The 22,057-nt window shown below is 34.7% G+C and overlaps 2 protein-coding genes across 2 annotated transcripts in view; one reads left to right on the top strand and one right to left on the bottom strand.

The window, feature by feature from the left end:
• LOC103453789 (disease resistance protein At4g27190-like) overlaps positions 1 to 22,057 on the bottom strand; it is a 32,018-nt gene that overhangs the window by 1,596 nt on the left and 8,365 nt on the right. The window contains exons 2-5 of the mRNA XM_029091120.2: positions 11,122 to 11,206; positions 8,328 to 11,013; positions 737 to 1,126; positions 4 to 651 (exon numbers count right to left, since the gene is read on the bottom strand). Coding sequence (XP_028946953.2) covers positions 4 to 651; positions 737 to 1,126; positions 8,328 to 10,970 — 3,681 coding nt within the window. The 5' untranslated portion in view covers positions 10,971 to 11,013; positions 11,122 to 11,206. The remainder of the gene's footprint in view (positions 1 to 3; positions 652 to 736; positions 1,127 to 8,327; positions 11,014 to 11,121; positions 11,207 to 22,057) is intronic.
• On the top strand, positions 18,905 to 21,346 carry LOC139190825 (protein FAR1-RELATED SEQUENCE 5-like). Its single transcript, XM_070811313.1, has 7 exons — positions 18,905 to 19,175; positions 19,445 to 19,622; positions 19,818 to 19,953; positions 20,056 to 20,221; positions 20,319 to 20,534; positions 20,772 to 20,939; positions 21,273 to 21,346. Exons 1-7 carry the CDS (start codon positions 18,905 to 18,907, stop codon positions 21,344 to 21,346), a joined length of 1,209 nt encoding a protein of 402 aa, XP_070667414.1.

The raw sequence follows: 22,057 nt of genomic DNA, 5'->3' as shown, positions 1-22,057 counted from the left end.
TACCTTCTCAATTAAAAAGAAAGGTTGTTTCATTGGTGTTGGGTGGCCCAACTCAAGTTTGTCGTGATATGTTGAAAATTCAGAAGCAAAAATCTCCACACTAGCACATTTAACGAAGCCCAATTTGTTGAGTGATGGCCAATGAGAAACATGCAGCCCTGGATAGAAATTCCGAAGTTGGGGCATATTATGAAAAACCAGAGTTTCTACTTTAGGGAACCCGAACTCATGCGTCCTTTCTGATCCTTCTTCCTTCGCAACAATTTCCTTCATCAAACCACAATTCTCAATTGTCAACCATAGCAGCTGCTTAAGACCTTTGGCCACTGAGGTTGGAAAGATATTTTTCAAACTGTCACATGAGTGTATGTGAACTGAATTTAGATTTGGGCACTCAAAACCATTCAACTGAGTGGTAGATGATGTGTCATATACCACTTGAAGTGACTGGCACTGCTTTATTTTTAAGGTGTCAAGAGCATTCAATCTTCCCATGATACTTGGCCCAAAGATATTAATCAGACTGTGGCATCTACAAACATCTATTTTTCTAAGCCTGCGGAAAGAGTCTGGATGAAGTTGGTTGTGGAATATTGTCTCCAACTGAGGTAGATCATGGATGATCAATTTGTCCAAGCTAGGAAATCCTCCCTGTCACATATTCATTTTAGAACTTCTGAGCAACCTTTTTTCATATAAGTGGAAATTAAAGAAAAGAAGTGAAGGTACAATTCACCTTTTCATCAAAGAGTTCAAAATTCTCCTTCGAGTCAATCTCTCTTCTGTCTTTGTTGATTGTAATATTTTCGCTCTTAGCATCAAAGATGAATATCTCCAATTTAGGACAATCGTCTAGATCCAACAACTCCAATGACGAAAATTCAATGTAACTTCCTGAGCTGAATTTAGTGAGGTTTGGAAGATGTTGTAGCCAAAGATGTTTTAGCTTACAAAACATGCCATCTGTATTTTCCTCATTTTTCCCTACTATCTCTTCCATGATTTGGCATTTGGATATTGTGAGATGTTTGTGTTGTCCAAGACATTTAGCCATGGAACTCGAAAACAAGAATCTTAAACTATCACATCGATGCACAATCAAGGTTGTTAAGTTGGGCATCAAAACCTGCATGGTACAGAACAAAATTCATGCATATTTTAGAAAATTGCAAGTTACATTGTTGTTAGCCTTATATGTTCCAAATGTGTAGATATAAAATAGGTCATATATGAAAACAATAGGCTACTGGACAGCTGCTATGTCTTTGTACTCTCATTAACTATCATAGAACAAGTTGGAGTAAAAAAGTATCTGAAAAAAGAAATATAGGGCCAAAATTTATGTCAATTTAATTCCAAATTTAAACTATTTAATTAAATTGATGGGGAAAAACACATTATTGTGCAAGATCTTTGGTGGCGGAGGAACAGCCCTGGTGGTTAGGGGGCCTTAGGGCATATTTCTCTTCAACCCATTGTGTCCTGGGTTCAAACCCTTCCCCTTCCCCTTAGTGTAAATTAACAAAGTGAAACTTTTATGAAAGATCTTTGGTGGAAAACAATATAAAATTAGATACTAGCTAGTAAAAGATAATCCACTTCGAGATTAGCGGTGTGATAACTATTTTGTTTTTTACCTTCACTTTTTGGTTAAAAGGAAGAAATTAGAAGAAGAAATGAGGATGAAATGATACATAACATGGAAACAATTTAAAGAGGTTTACATTTGCAGTTGTTTGTTTTCATTGTGTATTTCTCCCTTCTATCGTACTCCTTCCACATTATTGATTCATTTGATGATCGGAAAAAAAATCTTAATATCTATAATTGAATGGTTTTGGCTTACGAAAACGAAAGAATTATACGGTTGAAATTCGAAATTCGACCACATAAATAATTCTCTTTTTCTGGGTGTAAACTGTTGGAGTATGTGGCCAAGTGGCCACCTTTTAATTAAACAAATCAAAAAGAAAAAAAAAGACAAAATAATTATGTCTCTTGCTTGTTTTGGGGAAAAGAAAAGGGAATTGGTCTAAAGTTGTCTTGGTCCATGAGAAGTCACGGATGAGTTCTTTGAAAGAGAAATAATTGCTATTTTTTATGAAGTGTAGTAATGAAGCCATAAGAGAGGAAAAAACGTAGCAGAAAATGAGAGCAAAAACAGAGGTGCTGCAGCCCCATTTTGAAGAGAAGAAAGAAAGGTGATTTTCTTTCTTTGTTGGTACTCACTCAATCAAAGTTGTATTTGTGTATTAGCTTTGAGCTTTGTATAGAGAGGAAATTATTCACTATATTTCCCTCTCTATTTGTTTCTTTGGTGTGTGAGAGCTATTGGGTGTATTGGGCTTTTGGGTTGTGAGATTGTCAACACTTTGTAAACTCCCATTTGGTTGATAGTGGATTATTGGGTGAGCTCCTACTGCTCCGAGGACGTACTCCAGTTACACTGACTGTTGAGGAACCTCGTTAAAATCTTGGTGTCTTTAATATTTTGTTCTTGCATTTCATTTGATAAATTTCCTGTGGGTTAGCTTGAGTTGGTTCCAACGGGTTTGGTGCTATCCTAGCACAACAATTGGTATCAGAGCACTGGTTGCTCTTGGGTACTGTCTAGTTGCCAAAGATGTCAGACGGGCAAGATGAAAATCCTTTTGGAAGCAGCTCCGGGTTTGCAAGAACTACGGTGCAAAATGCAAAGTTCGAAGTGGAAAAGTTTGATGGCACAAATAACTTCGGGATGTGGCAATGTGAGGTCAAAGATGTGTTGGCTCAACAAGATCTACTTGCCGCGTTGGGAGAGAAGCCGGAAACTATGTCAAAGCCGGAATGGGAAAAATTAAATTTGTGGGCTTGCTCTTCAATTCGGTTGTGCCTTGCAAAAACTCAGAAGTATTTTGTGATGCGGGAGACATTAGCAAGTGTGTTGTGGCAAAAATTGGAAGACAAGTATATGACAAAGAGTGCAGAGAACCGGCTACACTTGAAGAAAAAGCTCTACCGCTTCCAATACAAAGAAGGTACAAAAATGATTAGACACCTTGATGCTTTTAATAAGTTGATTGCCGACTTGTTAAATTTAGATGAGGATATTAAGGATGAAGATAAGGCCTTAATATTGTTGAATTCATTACCGGACTTTTATGAGCATTTTGTTACCACTATTATGCATGGTAAAGAAACTGTGAAATTTGAAGATGTGTCAAATGCCTTGATGAATTATGAAATGAGGCATAGAGATAAAAATCATGATAGTACCTCTGAAGCTTTATTTGTTAGAGGTAGATCATCGGAGAGAAGATCATCTTCTAGTAGGAAAAAATCACAGTCTCGACCTAGAGGAAACTCTAAAGGTAGAAAAACTTTAGAAATGGATGAATGTGCCTTTTGTCATAATAAGGGCCATTGGAAGAAAGACTGTCCTAAGTTGAAGACCAAAGGAAAAGAAAGTTCTGAAGCCAATGTTGCTGAGGTTGAAACAGATGTTTTTGATTTTGCTTTAACCACTTCCTCATCATTTGATTGTGCTACTAAATGGGTGTTGGATACGGGTTGTACTCATCATATGACTCCTCACAAGGATTGGTTTTCAAGCTTGAAAGAGTTTGATGGTGGCGTTGTGTTCATGGGAGATGACAATCCTTGCACAACAAAAGGGATTGGTACAGTTCGTTTGAAGTTGCATGATGGCATGGTTAAAGAGTTGACAGGTGTTCGGTATGTACCGAATTTGAAGAAAAATCTTATTTCTTTGGGTACTTTGGAATCTAAGGGTTTCAGGTTTCATTCAGATGGACAAACATTGAAAGTTACTTATGGTGCACTTGTTGTGATGAAAGCTCCTAGATGTGGCCATTTGTATTTATTGCAGGGAAGCACTGTGACAGGTGAAGCATCTGTAGTCTCTGAAAATATGGGCACATCTGATTCAGATACTACTAGTCTGTGGCATATGAGATTAGGCCATGCCGGTGAGAAAGCTCTACAAGGGCTTGTGAAAAAAGGTCTTCTAAAAGGTGCCACGACTTGTAAGCTTGATTTCTGCGAGCATTGTGTCTTGGGGAAGCAAACTAGAGTGAAATTTGGTACTGCTGTACATCAGACGAAGGGCATTCTTGATTATGTGCATTCGGATGTTTGGGGTCCTACAAAGACTCCTTCTTTGAGTGGTAGACATTGGTTCGTGACCTTTGTTGATGATTATTCAAGAAGGTCTTGGGTCTACACTATGAAGCACAAGAGTGAGGTGTTAAGCATTTTCTTGGGTTGGAAGAAAATGGTTGAGAACCAGACTGGGAGAAAGATTAAGATTTTGAGATCGGATAATGGTGGTGAATACACATCTGATCCTTTCTTTAAAGTTTGCAAAGAGGAAGGAATTGTGAGACATTTCAGTGTTCGGGGAACTCCACAACAAAATGGAGTTGCAGAAAGATTGAATCGAACCTTGCTTGAGAAGGTTAGATGTATGTTGTCTCAATCGGGTTTAAGCAAGTCATTTTGGGCAGAGGCAGTTAATTATGCATGTCACATCATCAACCGGTTACCCTCAGCTGCTATTCAGGGTAAGACACCAATGGAGGTATGGACTGGAAAACCTTCTTCTGATTATGACTATATCCGTATTTTTGGTTCACCTGCTTATTTTCATGTGACTGAAAATAAACTTGATCCTAGAGCCAAAAAGGCTATCTTTCTTGGTTTTAGTAGTGGTGTCAAAGGTTACAGGTTGTGGTGTCCAGAGATGAAGAAACTGGTAATTAGTAGAGATGTGACATTTGATGAAGAAAGTATGTACAAAGTCTCTGAGAAGAATGTGAAAGATGTCCAACAGGTGGAGCTTGAGAAAGTTGCCTCTGATACTTCAAATCCTATTTCCGCTGATGTCGAAGCCACTACAAGTGAAGAAGTTGGAGACCATGAGGATGTTGAAGAAGTTGAACTTGAAGATTCTATTCAAGTTGAAGAGCAAGTTTCACCTCAAGAGTCTATTGCTAAGAACAGAGGAAAGAGACAAATTACCAAGCCAGCTCGGTACAGTGACTATGTTGCTTTTGCTCTTCCTATTATCACTGATGAGATTCCATCCAATTTTGAGGAAGCTATTGAGAGTGAGAAGAAGAAAAGGTGGTGCAATGCCATGGGTGATGAGATGAATTCTCTCTTGAAGAACAAGACTTGGGAATTAGCTAAATTGCCTAAGGGCAAGAAAGCTATCGGTTGCAAATGGGTGTATGCCAAGAAGGAAGATGCTGATGAGAAAAGCAATGTGAGATTTAAAGCAAGATTAGTTGCTAAAGGGTATGCACAAAAGGAGGGCATTGACTACAATGAAATCTTTTCTCCGGTTGTGAAACACTCCTCAATTCGCATTATGTTAGCTCTTGTTGCACAGTATGATCTTGAGCTTGTGCAACTTGATGTGAAGACGGCTTTCCTACATGGTGATTTGAATGAAGAGATCTATATGTGTCAACCGGATGGGTATATAGTGAAAGGGAAGGAAAATTTGTTTTGCAAATTGAAGAAATCGCTTTATGGCTTGAAGCAATCTCCAAGGCAATGGTATTTGAGGTTTGATAAATTTATGAGAGGCCAAAATTATTCTAGAAGTCAATATGATCATTGTGTGTACTTCAAGAAGTTGCAAGATGGGTCTTTCATTTATTTATTGATATATGTTGATGATATGTTGATTGCCTCAAAGAATGTTGAAGAGATTGAGAAATTGAAGAAACAAATGAAGAACGAGTTCGAGATGAAGGATCTTGGTGAAGCGAAGAAGATCCTTGGCATGGAGATCACTAGAGATAGAGAGAAAGGTTTGGTCAGTTTGAATCAAAGACAATACCTTGAGAAGTTGATTCGGAAGTTTGGAGTTCATGATTCAACCAAACCGGTTAGTACCCCTTTGGCTCCTCATTTTAAATTGAGTTCTCTACAATGTCCTAAAACTGATAAAGAGAAGCTGCAAATGAAAAATATACCATATGCTAATTTGGTTGGTAGTTTGATGTATGCAATGGTATGCTCTAGACCGGATATTGCTCATGCAGTTGGCATGGTGAGTCGATATATGCATAATCCAGGTAAAGAGCATTGGCAAGCAGCTAAGTGGATATTGAGGTATCTCCATGGTACTCGAGATGTTGGTTTATGCTTTGAGAGAGATGACTCTGGTATTGGTCATTTTGCAGTTGGTTATGTTGATTCAGATTATGCAGGTGATCTGGATGGAAGGAAGTCTACTACAGGCTATGTGTTTACTATGGCTAAAGGGCCAGTTTGTTGGAGGTCCATTTTGCAGTCGTCTGTTGCCTTGTCTACTACAGAGGCTGAATATATGGCAGTTGCTGAAGCTATAAAGGAGGCCATTTGGATACATGGGCTTATTAGAGATTTGGGGGTTGATCAGAAGCAGGTGGAGGTACATTGTGATAGTCAGAGTGCCATTTATTTGGCTAAGTATCAGGTTCATCATGCGAGGACCAAGCACATAGATGTGCGTTATCACTTTGTTCGTGAAATTGATGGTGAAGGGGAAATCATTCTCCAGAAGATTCCAACGAAAGACAACCCCGCTGATATGTTGACTAAGGTTGTTGGTGTAGCCAAGTTTGTTCACTGTTTGAACTTGGCTCACATTATGCCTATATAAAGAAGGCGTTGAGCAGTAGGAGTTTTGGAGTATTTGGCTCGGCATGAGTTGTTCTCTTGCTAGTGTTTGGGAGTGATGTTGTGTGTTAATTGTGTTGGTTGGCTTATCATGACGTTTTTCGGAACTTGGCCAAGGTGGAGATTGTTGGAGTATGTGGCCAAGTGGCCACCTTTTAATTAAACAAATCAAAAAGAAAAAAAAAAGACAAAATAATTATGTCTCTTGCTTGTTTTGGGGAAAAGAAAAGGGAATTGGTCTAAAGTTGTCTTGGTCCATGAGAAGTCACGGATGAGTTCTTTGAAAGAGAAATAATTGCTATTTTTTATGAAGTGTAGTAATGAAGCCATAAGAGAGGAAAAAACGTAGCAGAAAATGAGAGCAAAAACAGAGGTGCTGCAGCCCCATTTTGAAGAGAAGAAAGAAAGGTGATTTTCTTTCTTTGTTGGTACTCACTCAATCAAAGTTGTATTTGTGTATTAGCTTTGAGCTTTGTATAGAGAGGAAATTATTCACTATATTTCCCTCTCTATTTGTTTCTTTGGTGTGTGAGAGCTATTGGGTGTATTGGGCTTTTGGGTTGTGAGATTGTCAACACTTTGTAAACTCCCATTTGGTTGATAGTGGATTATTGGGTGAGCTCCTACTGCTCCGAGGACGTACTCCAGTTACACTGACTGTTGAGGAACCTCGTTAAAATCTTGGTGTCTTTAATATTTTGTTCTTGCATTTCATTTGATAAATTTCATGTGGGTTAGCTTGAGTTGGTTCCAACGGGTTTGGTGCTATCCTAGCACAACATAAACTGTATATCCCATTCAATAATTCCTTTAATTTTCCTTTTTCTTTTTGGAAACTTTTTAATTTGCATATTTAGATTGCATTATTTCATTTTTTTTTCTTGTTTCATGGAAACAATTGCATTGTTACACGTATCTGATATTTAAAGGATATATACCGTATGGGGTGAAGCACAAAAGTAGAAAATGTGATCGAAACGCTTGAAAATAATGGAAAATGCAGGAGTCCAACGGTTCAGGTTTTTTTTTCTTTCAATATTTACTATTTGTGCATTGTTTCTTTTTATTTTTCCACTATTTATTACTTTTGTTTTTTTTCAATTTCTCAGTGTGGTGTAAGGGCATGGCCCGGACCCGGACCCAAAACAATTTCTCACGTTACTATTGGTCACTTGATTCGAATTTGAAACAATTTTACTTAAAAGTAAAAAAGAAATGTTACTACTATACAACCTAATTTTATGTTTTAATTTGATATTAGTTATATTAAATAGTACTAATTTATTTTTCTTTTCAAACAAAAACGATATTCCACACTAAAAAAAGAGTAGTGTTGAACTCAAATCAGAAAAAGGTCCTCAACCATCAAAATAAACATCACTGACAACTTAATTTAAATTAAACATTTGTGATTTTAGAATTAAGTTTGGACATGTGTGTTTTTTCGGAGTAATACTAGGAATACTAAATTTTTAAATCAAATTTTGTAATCTATATGGCATATAGTTATTGATAATTAGATTATTATTTTAGTGTTGATTAACATGTGTATTGAAAAATGAAACAAATGTATGGGCGAAATTCGAGGAAGAAAATTATAGTGAGGAAGAAACATGCAACCATTTTGCTATAAAAGCAATTTAGAAAGTACGTACCTCACCAATGTTGAACAGTTTCGGGGCTCCACCAACTTCATCCTCCAAAACGATTTCGTTGGTTTCTGTATCAATCGTTAATTGCTTGCCTTTGGAAGAGAAACCAATAAGTTTTGGTAGATTCCGCAGTGTCAAAGATTTTAACTTTTGGAAAGGCTCGCCTATAAGTTGCCCATAACATACACTTTCCAAACTAACAAGGTCGTGAAGAGATAATGATTCCAGGTTGGGGAAGGCATTAGGAGAATAACTCCAACTGATGGAGTTAATGACATATGTAACTTCGTCGTTGTTTTGGACATGGAGATGCTTCACTTGTTTAACAGCTTCACTGTCAAATAGATAGGAAATAATATTCACACTCTCCATCCCATCCAAGTACAACTGCTCACATCTCTTTACCAGCAACTTTATACCTCTGTCGAATTGATTTCTCCTGGTGAGCTTCAGTTTTAGCATGTTAGAGGAGGTTCCATAGATGTCAGGATATTCCCAACAATCACCGATAAGTATTGTGTATCTTTCTAACTTATCGGAGAACAAGTTGGTTGGAAGAATGTTAGCATCTGGAACATGTATGTCTAATGCAGTCAGTTGAGACAAGTGCTTCAGCTCTGAAACGCTAGCATTACTTCGTCTGCCATCGACCAAACCTTTACCCTCCCACTGCTTGAAGCTTTTTATTCCCATCCTCAAGTCTTCCAGTCTTGTCAAGCTTGATATAACATCAGGTGAGATCAGAATAAGTTCAGAGCAACCGGTCAAATCCAATAATTGTAAACGAGTCAATTTCCCTATTTCTTTGGGCAACTCTTTAACCTTGGAGTCTATCAGGCTAAGAATTTTCAAGTTTGTTAGCTGTCCAACAAGAGTTATGTCTACCAACTCGCACTGATCTAAACACAATGTGTGGAGATGCTTTAGGGATTGAAGAGATGGAGGTAGTGACTGAATACAGAATTTCGTTACATCCAACACTTTGAGTTCTTTCATCCCTTCAAAATATTTGCTTGGGATTTCCTGGGAGTCGCCAATATTATCATTCTCCAAGATCAACAATTTTAATTCTGGGCATTCCCAAGATACATCAGGAAGTCTGGGGATTTTGCAAGATTTTAACGAGATTGTAGTGTACTTTTTAAATAAATCCTCAATGGGCCATTCTTTCACCTCATCTCCATATGCTTTTGAAAATGCCATTTGCTCATCAGATGCAATCCAGATAGCAGCATCTCGAACAAGCTCGTGCATTCTAACAGTCCCATCATCGTAACTGTCCAGCAATAGGCAAGAATTTTTTAGTTTTGCAGCCAGTGCATGCAATGAATTGCTTGCATCTTCCACTGTATCACAATTTTTAATCAAACCCAAACCCATACTATACTTGAACAAGTCACTGAGAAAAATACTGCAGCTCCCCCCAGCAATAACTCCACATAGCAAGAATAATGGCCTAAGCTCATCACCCTTCAACCGATTGTAACTCCACTCTATAGCAAGTTTTGCTATTTCTGCTGGTCCTTCCTTGTCAAAACTTTTGAAGCGCCTCAAGGCATCTTTCCATACCTCTAAACGACCATCTTCTCTTGAAGCCCTTGCAACTGCAACAACTGAAACCGGCAAACCTCCACATCTTCGTGCTAGTTGGGTTGCTATTTTCCGTATACGGTCGTCTTTAACCACGTCACCTGCCATCTTCTCAAACAAACTCCAAGTTTCTTCTTCACTTAAAAGGCCAAGTTGGAAAAACGTTTGCGTGCGCATCTCAGAAAGAACTGTTTGATCTCTAGAGGTCAACAATAAATTACAAGTCGGCACGCCGACGAGTCCCACAGCCTCGAAGTCAATTATTCCCAAAATATCATCTAAAATGATAAGAGTACTCTTCCTGTCTTTTATCCTGGCCCGTAGGAGATTCGCCCTTGTTCCCATTTTCTGAGATTCATCAACGTCCATATCAAACTTTTCAGCAATTTCTTTTTGAATTTGTTCATCATCTTTTTTCTCTTTGACATTTAGTATTATAACAACGTCATCAAATAACTTCTCTTTCATAGCTTCTCTGTAAACCTCTTTGGCAAGTGTTGTCTTCCCAACACCCCCTAATCCGTACACCCCAATCCTGTTGATATCAGGTTTTTTCAGTTCTGCAATGATATCCTTCACCATTGAAATCCTTGATTCAAAGGCCATGTACTCATCGGATGCTATGGCAGATATGTCTTCTACGGGAGCATTGTAAGAAACACTGGAAAAGTCTTTTTTATTTTCATGGAGTTTAATCTTTTTCATCAGTTTTGTCGACTTCCTGCTACGCTGATGATAGGATATCAGATTAGGACATATAATGAGACACCTTGTCTTTGCATGCCCTTCGTCATTCAATAATGCTTCTGCCTCTCGAGTGATCTCATCCGCTTCTGTATGCCAGTTCTGGACATCAGCTTCCACTTTTTTATTAACTTTTCTTTCGGCTTCATCAACTGCATGCTTCATCCTGATTTTGACAGCATCAAAATTCTTCAATGTACTCCTCAGATCTTCAAGGTTGCTTTTGTAGAAAATGATATAACCCACTTGGCGTCCAACTGGTCTAATTGTGTAGTCAATTATTTTAGGAATAATCGCAGTGAGTATCTCCATCGCCACGGCACCTTCAGCTTACCAATTCGTCTGCTTCTTCTATCTGTTAATATATACGAATCCAAGATTCCAAACAAGAAGTTCAGGATACAAGAAAGGAATCCTATTTTTCAAAGCGGATGAAATTAAAGAATGAAACAATAGGTCATACCTTAGCTCGTGATCGAGACTACACTTGAAGAAAAACATAGCAGTATGAAAATATTTTCATTTTCTTTTGCTTCTTTAGGAGAAAACTGCATAACAAAAGGCAAAAGGAAGGTTATATCACACTTGCAAAGTAGAAGTTAAGAGAAGTAAAAAATAACAGCAACACTTGGCTGTCTGCTATAAAACTGATATTTCTTGATCATCAAACGACAAAGATGTAAGGTTGTGAATGACAATGAATGATGTATTGAATTACTTATGTTGTAGGCCACTTGTTTATTGAGTTGTTAACAACTTAAGTAATCTGATAGTCCAAACGAAATAAGGATTATGGAGTCTTATCCTTTGCAATTGACCTAAAAGAAATCTGATGGATTTCACTACAAAGATACAGTATCATGGTGGGACTTAAACACTTAAGTGATAGGGTTCGACTTTCACAACCAATAATAGGCTGGTTGTGATTAAACCCTAATGATATAAATACTATGGTTAAGTCCCTGCTTCCATACGCTTAATCTCTCAGATACGCTGAACCCTATTCATATAGCAGAGAGATATTATTGAAGTACGGGAAGTAGAAGACAACCTAGAAATCTGCAATGTTTTCCGTATTCTACAGATAAGTTTAATATAATTAGTTAATCTCTATTTTATATTGATTTGATTTATTCGTGATCCTAATGTCTTGTTGTTGTGATTTCAGAATATGTCTTACATGTGGTATCAGAGCCACACAACAAGTTTATGATTCGAATTAAAGGTAATTGTTTGATTACAGAATATTGTTTTGGTTGGCTGATTTCTATCATTCTATCCTATGAAATCAGTTAACATGCTTCCGCGATTCTAAATTTTGTATCAATTAATTTTTTCGTAAGTTTATTATGTTTATATTGTACGGAAAAATAAAAGTGTGTATATATATATACACACACACATATAATCAAAGTCACTATTGTTCTAGTACTTCACCATTAAAAGAAAACTTCTTTTCAAATTGCAATATGACATGGTTTCTTTTCGAATTGCTTGAAATTTTGTAAACTAAGTGCAGGGTTTTGATGGCGTTTGACCAAACCTAATGTTGGATGATAATTGGATTTATTATATAATCCTCTTATGATTGATTTAGTTGCGATAATTCTATTTCATTATTATTAATAAAAAAAAAAAGGTGAGATAGGCCGTTGAAACAGTACGGGGTCTTCTCCCTTGCGTGTGAAGTCTTTAGCTCTCTTGCAAAACAGCTCAATAGCGGCTTTTGGATCTATTTGGTGTTTTCCGGTAAGAATTCTCTCCGGAAAGGTATGAAATCATACAATTTAATCTACCTAATTTGGTTGAGTTAAAATTAAGCTTTTGGTTTCAACTAAATTGATCAAGATATTGTTGATTCTGGGCAATCAACCTTTATTTTCTTATTTATTTTTCCATCTCAAAATTGATTAAGTTGAGAATTTATGCTTCCGCTTATTACGTTGCAAAATCTAGCCTTTAAAAAAAAAAAAAATTTGGTTAGTTTGCTTGTATTTTGGGCTGTTCTCTGTTACGATTCTGTCAAATTATTAAATTAACCCTTCCAGATGTGAGTTTTCTGGATGAATATTGTATTGGATTTCATGCTTTCATGATTTAAAATTTGGATTTAGCCTTGTTAATTAACATGTTCTAAAAGGCATTTCCAATTTGTTTGTTTTCTGATGAACCGATAATGGTGAAACTATTTGGCAACTTACGTATATATGAACAAATTATTGTATTATGAAGGATTGCTTGCTGTCATAATTTTGATGTGTGGTTAATTACATTATTATGAATTGCATGAATTGCTTTCAGACGGTTCGTATTAGGTTTTCAACTTTTTAATAAATTGATTCAATTGTGGTGTGAATTATTTATTGCCTAAACTTTTGTCAAAATTAATCGTCCTACATTATAGTCTTTTCAAACTATAATATTATAGTGGTATGACTCCATTAAAGTCTCATTAAAAGGAAACCCATTCATTTCAATAACCTGTGCTTGATAGACTTCCATAACTCCAAATATTATGAAATTCCGTCATTTCGTAATATTAAATGGATTGTAGACGCTGGTATTTTTTCAAGTTTTTTGGACAAGAAATGGATTTATGGTAAATTTTTAAGTGTGATACCATGTTGCTGGAATTCTGCAGACTTCTGCAGAATAGTTTGTTTGTGATATTATTTTGATATATCAATGTAACTCATAAATTCATGAAATTTTAGTATGATATACATTGAGATGTTTATTTGAAGTATGGAAATTTTCACCAGCATTGGTCTTAAAATGAGTTACTGGTGAATTTTAATCTAGGGCCTGTACTGCAAATTTACTCAGCTTCTGCATCACATTTCATTTCGATTTTAATTTTACCCCACTTTTAAGATTGAAAAAATAATGGAACTTTGGGTGACAGTAAATTTATATGTCTACTTCATTTCTGAAAATTTTCATGCATATTGGAGAAAAATTAAATTTTTGGTGAATTATTTAGTCTCCGGTATGTACTGCAGAATTTTTTCCGTTTCTGCAGCATATCCCATTTATAATTTTCTTTTAGTACACTTGTAAAGTCTCAAAAATTATGGAATTCTGGGAATTAACAGCTTTATATGTTTGCTTTATGTCTGAAAAATTTCATGCATATCGGATAAACTATGAATATTTGGTGAATTTGTAATCTCAAGTCTGTAATGAACATTTTCTGCAGTTTCTAAAGCACTTTTCTTTTCGAATTCATTTTGGCTTGCTTAAAATTTTTAAAAAATCATGAAATTTTGAGAAATAGTAGCCATATATGTCTAGTGCATACCTAAAAATTTTCATGACAATCTAAAGAGAATTGAGTGTTTGGTGAATTTGCAAACTAAAATAGTACTGCTGAATTTTTTGGTACTTCAAAACTAGTTTTGTTATGTGATATTGTTTCACTGATTTGTGCACATCTATTGGTACCGGTTATTATACAAGTTTATGGTTCCAATATGTCCTTATTTTATGCAAATTATCAACACTAATGAATTTTATAGACAACACTGATTAAATTTTGATTTAAAGATGTATTGGTTTGTTTTGCTTAAACCAATGTTTTGTTTGGTCATCAATTCTGATTATGATGATAATTGCCTTTTGAGAGAAAATTGGAAAGTGGCATCAGTTTACTAATTGATCATTTTGGTCCCTATCGAACAACTGAATAACCATGTTTCCTCTTTCGAGAACTCTATTGTTCAATGTTAACAACGACATACTTTTGTGTCTGATTGAATCTTTTGAGAATCATTGAATATCCAACAAAACGGTTATTTAATACTGTTCTAAAGGATTATTTTGAAAAATCAGAATTCTAATTTATATGGTGAATACTTTGTCCCAATGGGAATTTCAGGAAATCACTCACCAATTATAAATTAGTATTATAGCAAATCATAAAGTACTTCTAACATATTTTCATCTGGCCAAAGCTGTTGAAGCTATATGTATTTTGTGTATTTTATGTTTTGGCTAGCTATGCAGGTATTTTCTTTGCATGATTAGTTTCTGCCCAAAGGTGTAACAATCATGCAATTTGGAGTTGGTTCGATCCTCCACAACTCACTACTTCCATGATGAATCTTGCAGAATCAAGAATGAGTAGGTAAATTTGCCAATCTTTTTCCTTAATTTTCTGTGAGTTCTAAATTGGATTAAAATTATTATTGAAAAAAATTGATGTTGTTGAGATATCTATGTGTTTACTTTAATCGACTTTGTTTTAGAATTAAAACATAAATTTTGAGTTTGGATTCTCTTATTAGGTTTCATTTTAATTTATGATCTAATATTTAACACATATGTGGGTCTTCTCTCATACACTAAAATAAATTTTGTAGCCATTGGTTTATCTAATCACTTGTCACTTTTAGATCGATTAATAATGTTGAGATATTGTTCCTTATATAAGCCTAATTTTGATACATATAGATTGGTTTATTATGTCCAAACCAACTATTTTGTGACTCAACAAATTTATTTAAGAAATTTTTTTTTTTTGTGTTTTGAGCATATTAAAGATTGTAAATTGGTTTTATTTAAATTATGATTAAATCTGAAATTGTGGTAGAGCTTGGGAAATACTGCTGCAATTTTGCATACCTTGCAACGTGTCCTATTTGATTACCATTTTGATAGATTTTCTAACTCCAAACTTTGTAAAAATTTGTCATCTTATATTATATAATGGATCGTGTATAGTATCTTTATTTATTCAAGTAGCCTATATTTTGTTATATGAAAACCACTTTCTCTAGTGTTTAATCTTGCAATTTTGAGTGTTTGCCCAAGTGGGAGAAATAATGTATTATGGGCTTCACACTCATCAATTTTGCATGCTTTTCATGGTCATAGTTTTGATAGATAAAACGTCCATTATCATATTTGTTTATATTTTATTTGTTATATATGCAATTAATCTTGTAGGAAATTCAAGAAGGGTTAATGAGTATATTCTGCTCAAAAGTGTTTTGCTTATTAATTCTTGTATGTTGTTCAAGAAATTGGACTTGTGATTTATATGTTATTGATGGATAATTAATCTGCTCAAAAGTGTTTTCTTATTCAGTACAACTATAAATCAATGTATAGTGAAGCATGGAATTGACAAGATAGTATATACTTCATCTGCTCAAAAGTGTTGAAGCTATATAGGTTTACCCTTGTATTTTATGTTTTAGCTATGCAAACCTAATATAATTAGTTTCTGTCCAAAGATGATTCTAGAATTATATGCTTTTGATGCATTAGAAAACATTTAGTTAAAGTTTTCTATTTCTGTCAGATGTTAGATGAACAAAACTGACCAAATGATTTTGTATAGTTTTTCAGTCACAAGAGTCACCTCCCTACAGATATCTAGAATAAAGATGTTGAGCTCACAAATTTTATGTTTTAGATCCCATGACTAATGTTTTGCTAATGGGAGTATTTAAAAGGCATGTTTCATTTTGTAGACATTTACAAAGTTTTTTTTTTTTACTCTCTTAATCAGTGGGAGTAATAATCATTTATATAATTTTGTCTCTTTTAATCAGTGGGAGTAAGAGATTACCTGTTGTGTTAAAAATTTTGAAGTGTTAGTGACTGATATTTTAAGAGTTTTTTGTTTAAGTTTTGTTCATAAGTTTTAATAAGAGATCCTGATTTTGTAAATAGTATGTCGTATTTTATTTGTTCTCTTATCATATTCTAAATTGACAGAAAAGTTGGATGTTGTTACCAACGTTGTTGAGTTCTTTTGTGAACTACTTTTGTACTGAAATATATTTTCATATTTTCAATTCAACTATTGTGAGCTAATGTTTTGACTATTAGCTCTTGACACCATGACTTTGTTAGCAACAAAGTGCTTTAAGTTGAATGTGTATGTGATCTTGGAGTGCAAGGAACAAACCAAGTTGTTCTTTGTTTTCTTTGGTTCTGCATTCGATTCAAAGTGACAGGTTGCTAGGAAAGGTTGTTGCATACTTATGAAGACTCAGTGATCACCATGAGTTCTTATTTGTTAGGATAAATCATTGACATTCAAGTGGGAGAATGTAAGGTTGTGAATGACAATGAATGATGTATTGAATTACTTATGTTGTAGGCCACTTGTTTATTGAGTTGTTAACAACTTAAGTAATCTGATAGTCCAAACGAAATAAGGATTATGGAGTCTTATCCTTTGCAATTGACCTAAAAGAAATCTGATGGATTTCACTACAAAGATACAGTATCATGGTGGGACTTAATCACTTAAGTGATAGGGTTCGACTTTCACAACCAATAATAGGCTGGTTGTGATTAAACCCTAATGATATAAATACTATGGTTAAGTCCCTGCTTCCATACGCTTAATCTCTCAGATACGCTGAACCCTATTCATATAGCAGAGAGATATTATTGAAGTACTGGAAGTAGAAGACAACCTAGAAATCTGCAATGTTTTCCGTATTCTACAGATAAGTTTAATATAATTAGTTAATCTCTATTTTATATTGATTTGATTTATTCGTGATCCTAATGTCTTGTTGTTGTGATTTCAGAATATGTCTTACAAAAGACTCTTGAGATGATGAACAAGTTTTCATGTAAAATTTTTATACTAAAAAAAAACTTGCTTGGTACGGAACTTAGGCAAATGTTTTCATATCTTAAAAGCTACGAGACATATATAATCTGCCTTGAATTTCACTGAGACATTTTAACAAACACCATATCTGCACATTTTTAAGTCGGTGCATGAGGCAGAGAACCAAATGTAGAACGATTTGCTCGTTGAAGAACATTGTATCACAGAGCTGCCTAGCTAGATTGGTCGATGGGGTCAACCCCCGATCTTGGCAAGCTGACCAAGTTAACACTGTCGAGGCTCGACAAGTTCCAGAGGCTCATGACGAGCTCTAGTTTACGAAAGAAATCTGAGACCATCAACCGCAAAATGCAGGCAGTCATGAGCTTGAGCAACACGAGGTCAGGAACAGAGACAACCTCGCTCTGAAAGGTCTAGCAGAGCAAGGGAGGCAGACAAACGTGTAAGAAACAAAGGACCTGCCTGCCTCGTAACATTCTACAAACAATATTTGGGAAACTGAATGGAGGTGGAAAGAAGAATAAATTTGTAGGCCAAATTTTATAAAATTATGATATAAAAGTATTGATTAATATGCTTATTTTTTTATTGATGATATATCATTTAATCTGTAAATTTAGTATTTGTAACATCTTTAAAACGAAACAAAAAGACAAAGATGTTCAAAAGACATACAACTTTTAATAGATAATGTGTTTATTAGTTTAATTAAATTATAATTTTTTATTAAAGAAAATATTGAAATGTTTCTATTATTCATATATATATATATGTGTGTGTGTGTGTGTGTGTGTGTGTGTGTATATATATATATAATGTCAAAAAATAATAATTTTGTGTTTGGTAGTAATATGTTTGTAATGTATATGATAGTAGCACACAGTGCTGGTGGAGATGATGGTTGCGGCAAGAGTTGTGTTGGGGGTGCATTTTTGCTCACCCACACTAACCCTAGGGTATGCTCACCACCTCTCTCAATACTTGTTATGTGTAATCCATACTAACTCTAGTTAAACCTTATTTTTATTTTATTTTTACTTGAATTAATAGGTGAGAGAATCCAACTTTTACTTATTTACTTCCATATATATCCTTTCTTTTTAAATATTTTATTAAAACTTTAAACTTCATTTTTGAATACAAACCGACTCAATCTTCTCTCCTTTTTTATTACATACCAATTCAACCTTGCAAGCGTATCTGGATTTTCCATCTGCTATGCTTTTCCATCTGCTACGTATTTGGCTTTTCCATCTGCTACCTATCTTCTGGGTTTTCCATCTGCAATTTTTTTTCCGACTAGAAAAAGGTATGCAATACCCATTTATTTGCTTTTTAGGACTATTATAGGTAAGGATGGGCATTGAACACCCATTTCGTGTTGAGGATGAGGCAGTGGTGGTGTAACCGAACGAGATAGTACTACCCAGAGTCTACATCTTCATCTTCATCATACATACTTTAAATTATGTTCCATCATGGATTATAGGATGTCAATATATAAATATATATGCTTTTCTTAGGATTATTATAGAGTGTCAAAATATATGCTTTTTATGATTATTATAGGGTGTTAATATATATGCTTTTTAGGATTATTATAGGATGTTAATTTAATTGAATATTAAGTAATTTGATACTTATACGGATGGAACATCAAGATGATGAGTTTCATACTCCATCTTCTAGTGATGCCAAAGAAGCAGTTGATTGTATACACTTAGATTCAGATTCAGATTCCGAAACCTTTGAAGTCTTGGATCAAAATGAAGAAAAAGGAGAATTTACAAGCAAAGTTGGTGATATTTCTCTGGGGATGACTTTTGATAATGAGGACGATGCATATAATTACTACAATGCATATGCTAGAAGGGTTGGATTTAGCGTGAGAAAGAATATAGAAAATAAGGACAGGTCAGGTGTGCTAAAGAAAAAACAATTTTGTTGTTCTTGTGAAGGTTTTTATAAAATAAAAAAAGAACTCCAAAGAAGAAAAGAGAAGAAACAAGATGTGGCTGCAAGGTGATGCTTGAAATCAAACTTAATTTAGAAAGGAAGTTTGTTGTGACAAATTTTGTTGCTGAACATAGTCATGTTGTTGTTCCGGCATCAAGTTCCCATTTATTGAGGTCACAACGATTAATAGAGTCTTCTCAAGCAAAATTGATAGATCAAATGCATTCTGCAGGACTACAGCCATCTCAAATCTTCTCATACTTTACCACAGAAGCAGGAGGGTCTCAAAAACTAAATTTTATTCAGTCTGATTGTAACAATTTGATAATGAGAAAGCGCATCGGGATTCTTAAAAAGGGCGACTCAGAATATTTGCTTGAATATTTTAAGAAAAAGCAATATGAAGACAAGTCATTTTTCTATTCTCTTCGAACAAACGAGGAGAATGAAATAAGTGGTTGTTTTTTTTGTGATGGAAATTCGAGGCGCGATACTATATTTGGTGATGTTGTGTGTTTTGATACGACATTCAAAACGAATAGATATAATATGGTGTGTGCCCCAATAGTTGGTATCAATAATCATGGTCAAACCATACTTTTCAGATGTGGTTTGCCAGATGGAGAGACAACAGATGCATGTGAGTGGCTTTTCAAGATCTTTTTACAAGCCATGGATGGAAAAACACCAGGAACCATATTTACAGATCAAGCCCAATCAATTGCTGCTGCGATAAGTGAAGTATTTCCTAATTGCCACCATCGACTTTGTTTGTGGCACATATATCAGAATGCTGCAAGGAACTTGAATCGTGTTTTCAGTGAGTTTAAATCATTTACACAGGATTTCAAAAGATGCATATATGATCCGGAGACTATTGAAGAATTTGAATCAAATTGGAATAAATTACTTGATGATTATGAATTGAGAGGAAATGATTGGCTAGAAGGGATATATCTAGTACGTGAAAAATGGGCACAAGTTTATGGTCGAGACCATTTTTGTGCAAGTATTACTCTAATCAATTCCTATTATATTATTTATATATATTATTCACAAGTTTCTTTTTCCACTATACTATGATCAATTTCCATTTTTTTTCTTAGGTATGACAACAACACAAAGAATTGAAAGCTTGAACAAGTTTTTGAAAAAGTATTTTGGTCGAAACCTCCTTGTGCAAGAGTTCGTCATCCAATATGATAAAACAATAGCGGATCGAAAAGAAAATGAAAGGCAAGCAAAAAATGCAACTAAACAGAAATGGCGTAGTTTGTATTCTGATTGGAATGTGGAGATTGAAGCATCAAAGCAGTATACAAGTAAGATTTTTTATTATTTCCAAGAGGAGGTTAAGAAAGTTTTAAATTTGAGGCCACTGAAATTAGAAAGTGATGATGGGCTAACACGTACATACACAGTAATGAACTCAGGAAAACAAAGAATTAATAGAACACTTATATATGACCTTGCAAATCAAATAGTTTTGTGCAGTTGCAAAAAGTTTGAGTTTGAGGGGATTCTTTGTGCACATGCTCTAAAGTTATACTATGATTTAGACTTATCAAGTATACCATCCAATTATTATTTGAAAAGATTGAGCAAGGATGCTAAATGTGGTATTGGATTTGATTCTTATGGCGAACTGGCTGTGAGTAATTTGGACTCATCTTCCTTGGTTCATTACAGTGAGCTATCTAATATAGCACAAAGAATCATAGTAAAAGGTGCAAAAAATAGTCAAAATTGTAGTTTTTTAATTTGAGTTGTTAAAGTTGGAGAAAAAAATGGAAAAGCATGCCAATTTTGGAGAACAAGATGATGTAAATTATGTTAAGCATGTGACTGAAGCTGAGAAAAATCTAAGATCCAAGATCCAAAAGTTCAGAAGTCCAAAGGTCGGGGCAACGGTAAAATGAAGAGTGCTTTGGAATCTAATCAACCTAAAAAGAAAGGTCCATACAAGAGAAAAGGTTAGCACATATTTGGCTTGTTTTTATTTACTATTTGATTCACAATTTGCAATTGTCAATGTAATTATTATTTTAATTGTTTAATAGCTTTTAAAAAATCCAATTCAAATGCATACGAGATGAACGGACCATCAACAAGATATGCACAAACTCAAGTTTAAAGTTTAGCAATTTTTTGTCATGAATGTTTTATTTATTTATTTATATTTTTGTCCATTACCATTGTTTTAATATATTTCTGATGGATCAATTGGAATTGATATCTAGGGTGATATTGGAATGCCAAGTCAAAACCAATTCAATATGGCACCCGTAAGTCAAGTCACACATTTTCCTTATGGATTTCCAATTGTTCCTTGTGTTCAAGGGATTCAAAATCACCAACTTGGATTTCAAGCTATAAGTCCCATGATGTCCAATTACTCATTTATGAATCCTCGGGTTTGTATCTTCACTGAGTGTACTATATATAGTGTACTATATTTTTGTTCTCTAGTTTCATAAGTAATTTTTTCCTTTTTATTAATTTGCAGGAAAACATTTAACCAATATCTCTTGGAAGCACTCCTCAACTAAAATTTTCAAATCCATCAACATCAAACATTCAACCGATACCTCTGGGAACCACTCTTGAACTGAAATTTTCAAATCCATCAACATCTTAGATCAAGTTGTAATAGAATTTAGAGAAATTTTTTTGGAACGACAACCTTTGAAGTGGAGAATATTCATCCTACTAGTTTTGTACAAATTTATTTTGATGAGTTTCATCTAAGACAATTGTATTTTGTTGGATATTGATGAGTTTCATATCAAACAATTGTATTTTTTGGACTAGCTTTTTGTACAATTTTATTTTCACGAGTTTCATC

Source organism: Malus domestica, chromosome 13, assembly GCF_042453785.1.
Source record: "Malus domestica chromosome 13, GDT2T_hap1".
Lineage (NCBI taxonomy): Eukaryota > Viridiplantae > Streptophyta > Magnoliopsida > Rosales > Rosaceae > Malus > Malus domestica.
This window is presented reverse-complemented; position numbering and strand designations above follow the sequence as displayed.

Bases quoted from the DNA above. Each gene is read 5' to 3' on its own strand.
- LOC139190825 (XM_070811313.1), top strand. From the start codon at position 18,905: ATGGAACATCAAGATGATGAGTTTCATACTCCATCTTCTAGTGATGCC. The intron at 19,176-19,444 runs GTGTGCTAAAGA...TGCATTCTGCAG, and splicing joins AGAAAATAAGGACAGGTCAG to GACTACAGCCATCTCAAATC. The intron at 19,954-20,055 runs GTATTTCCTAAT...TCATTTACACAG, and splicing joins TTGCTGCTGCGATAAGTGAA to GATTTCAAAAGATGCATATA.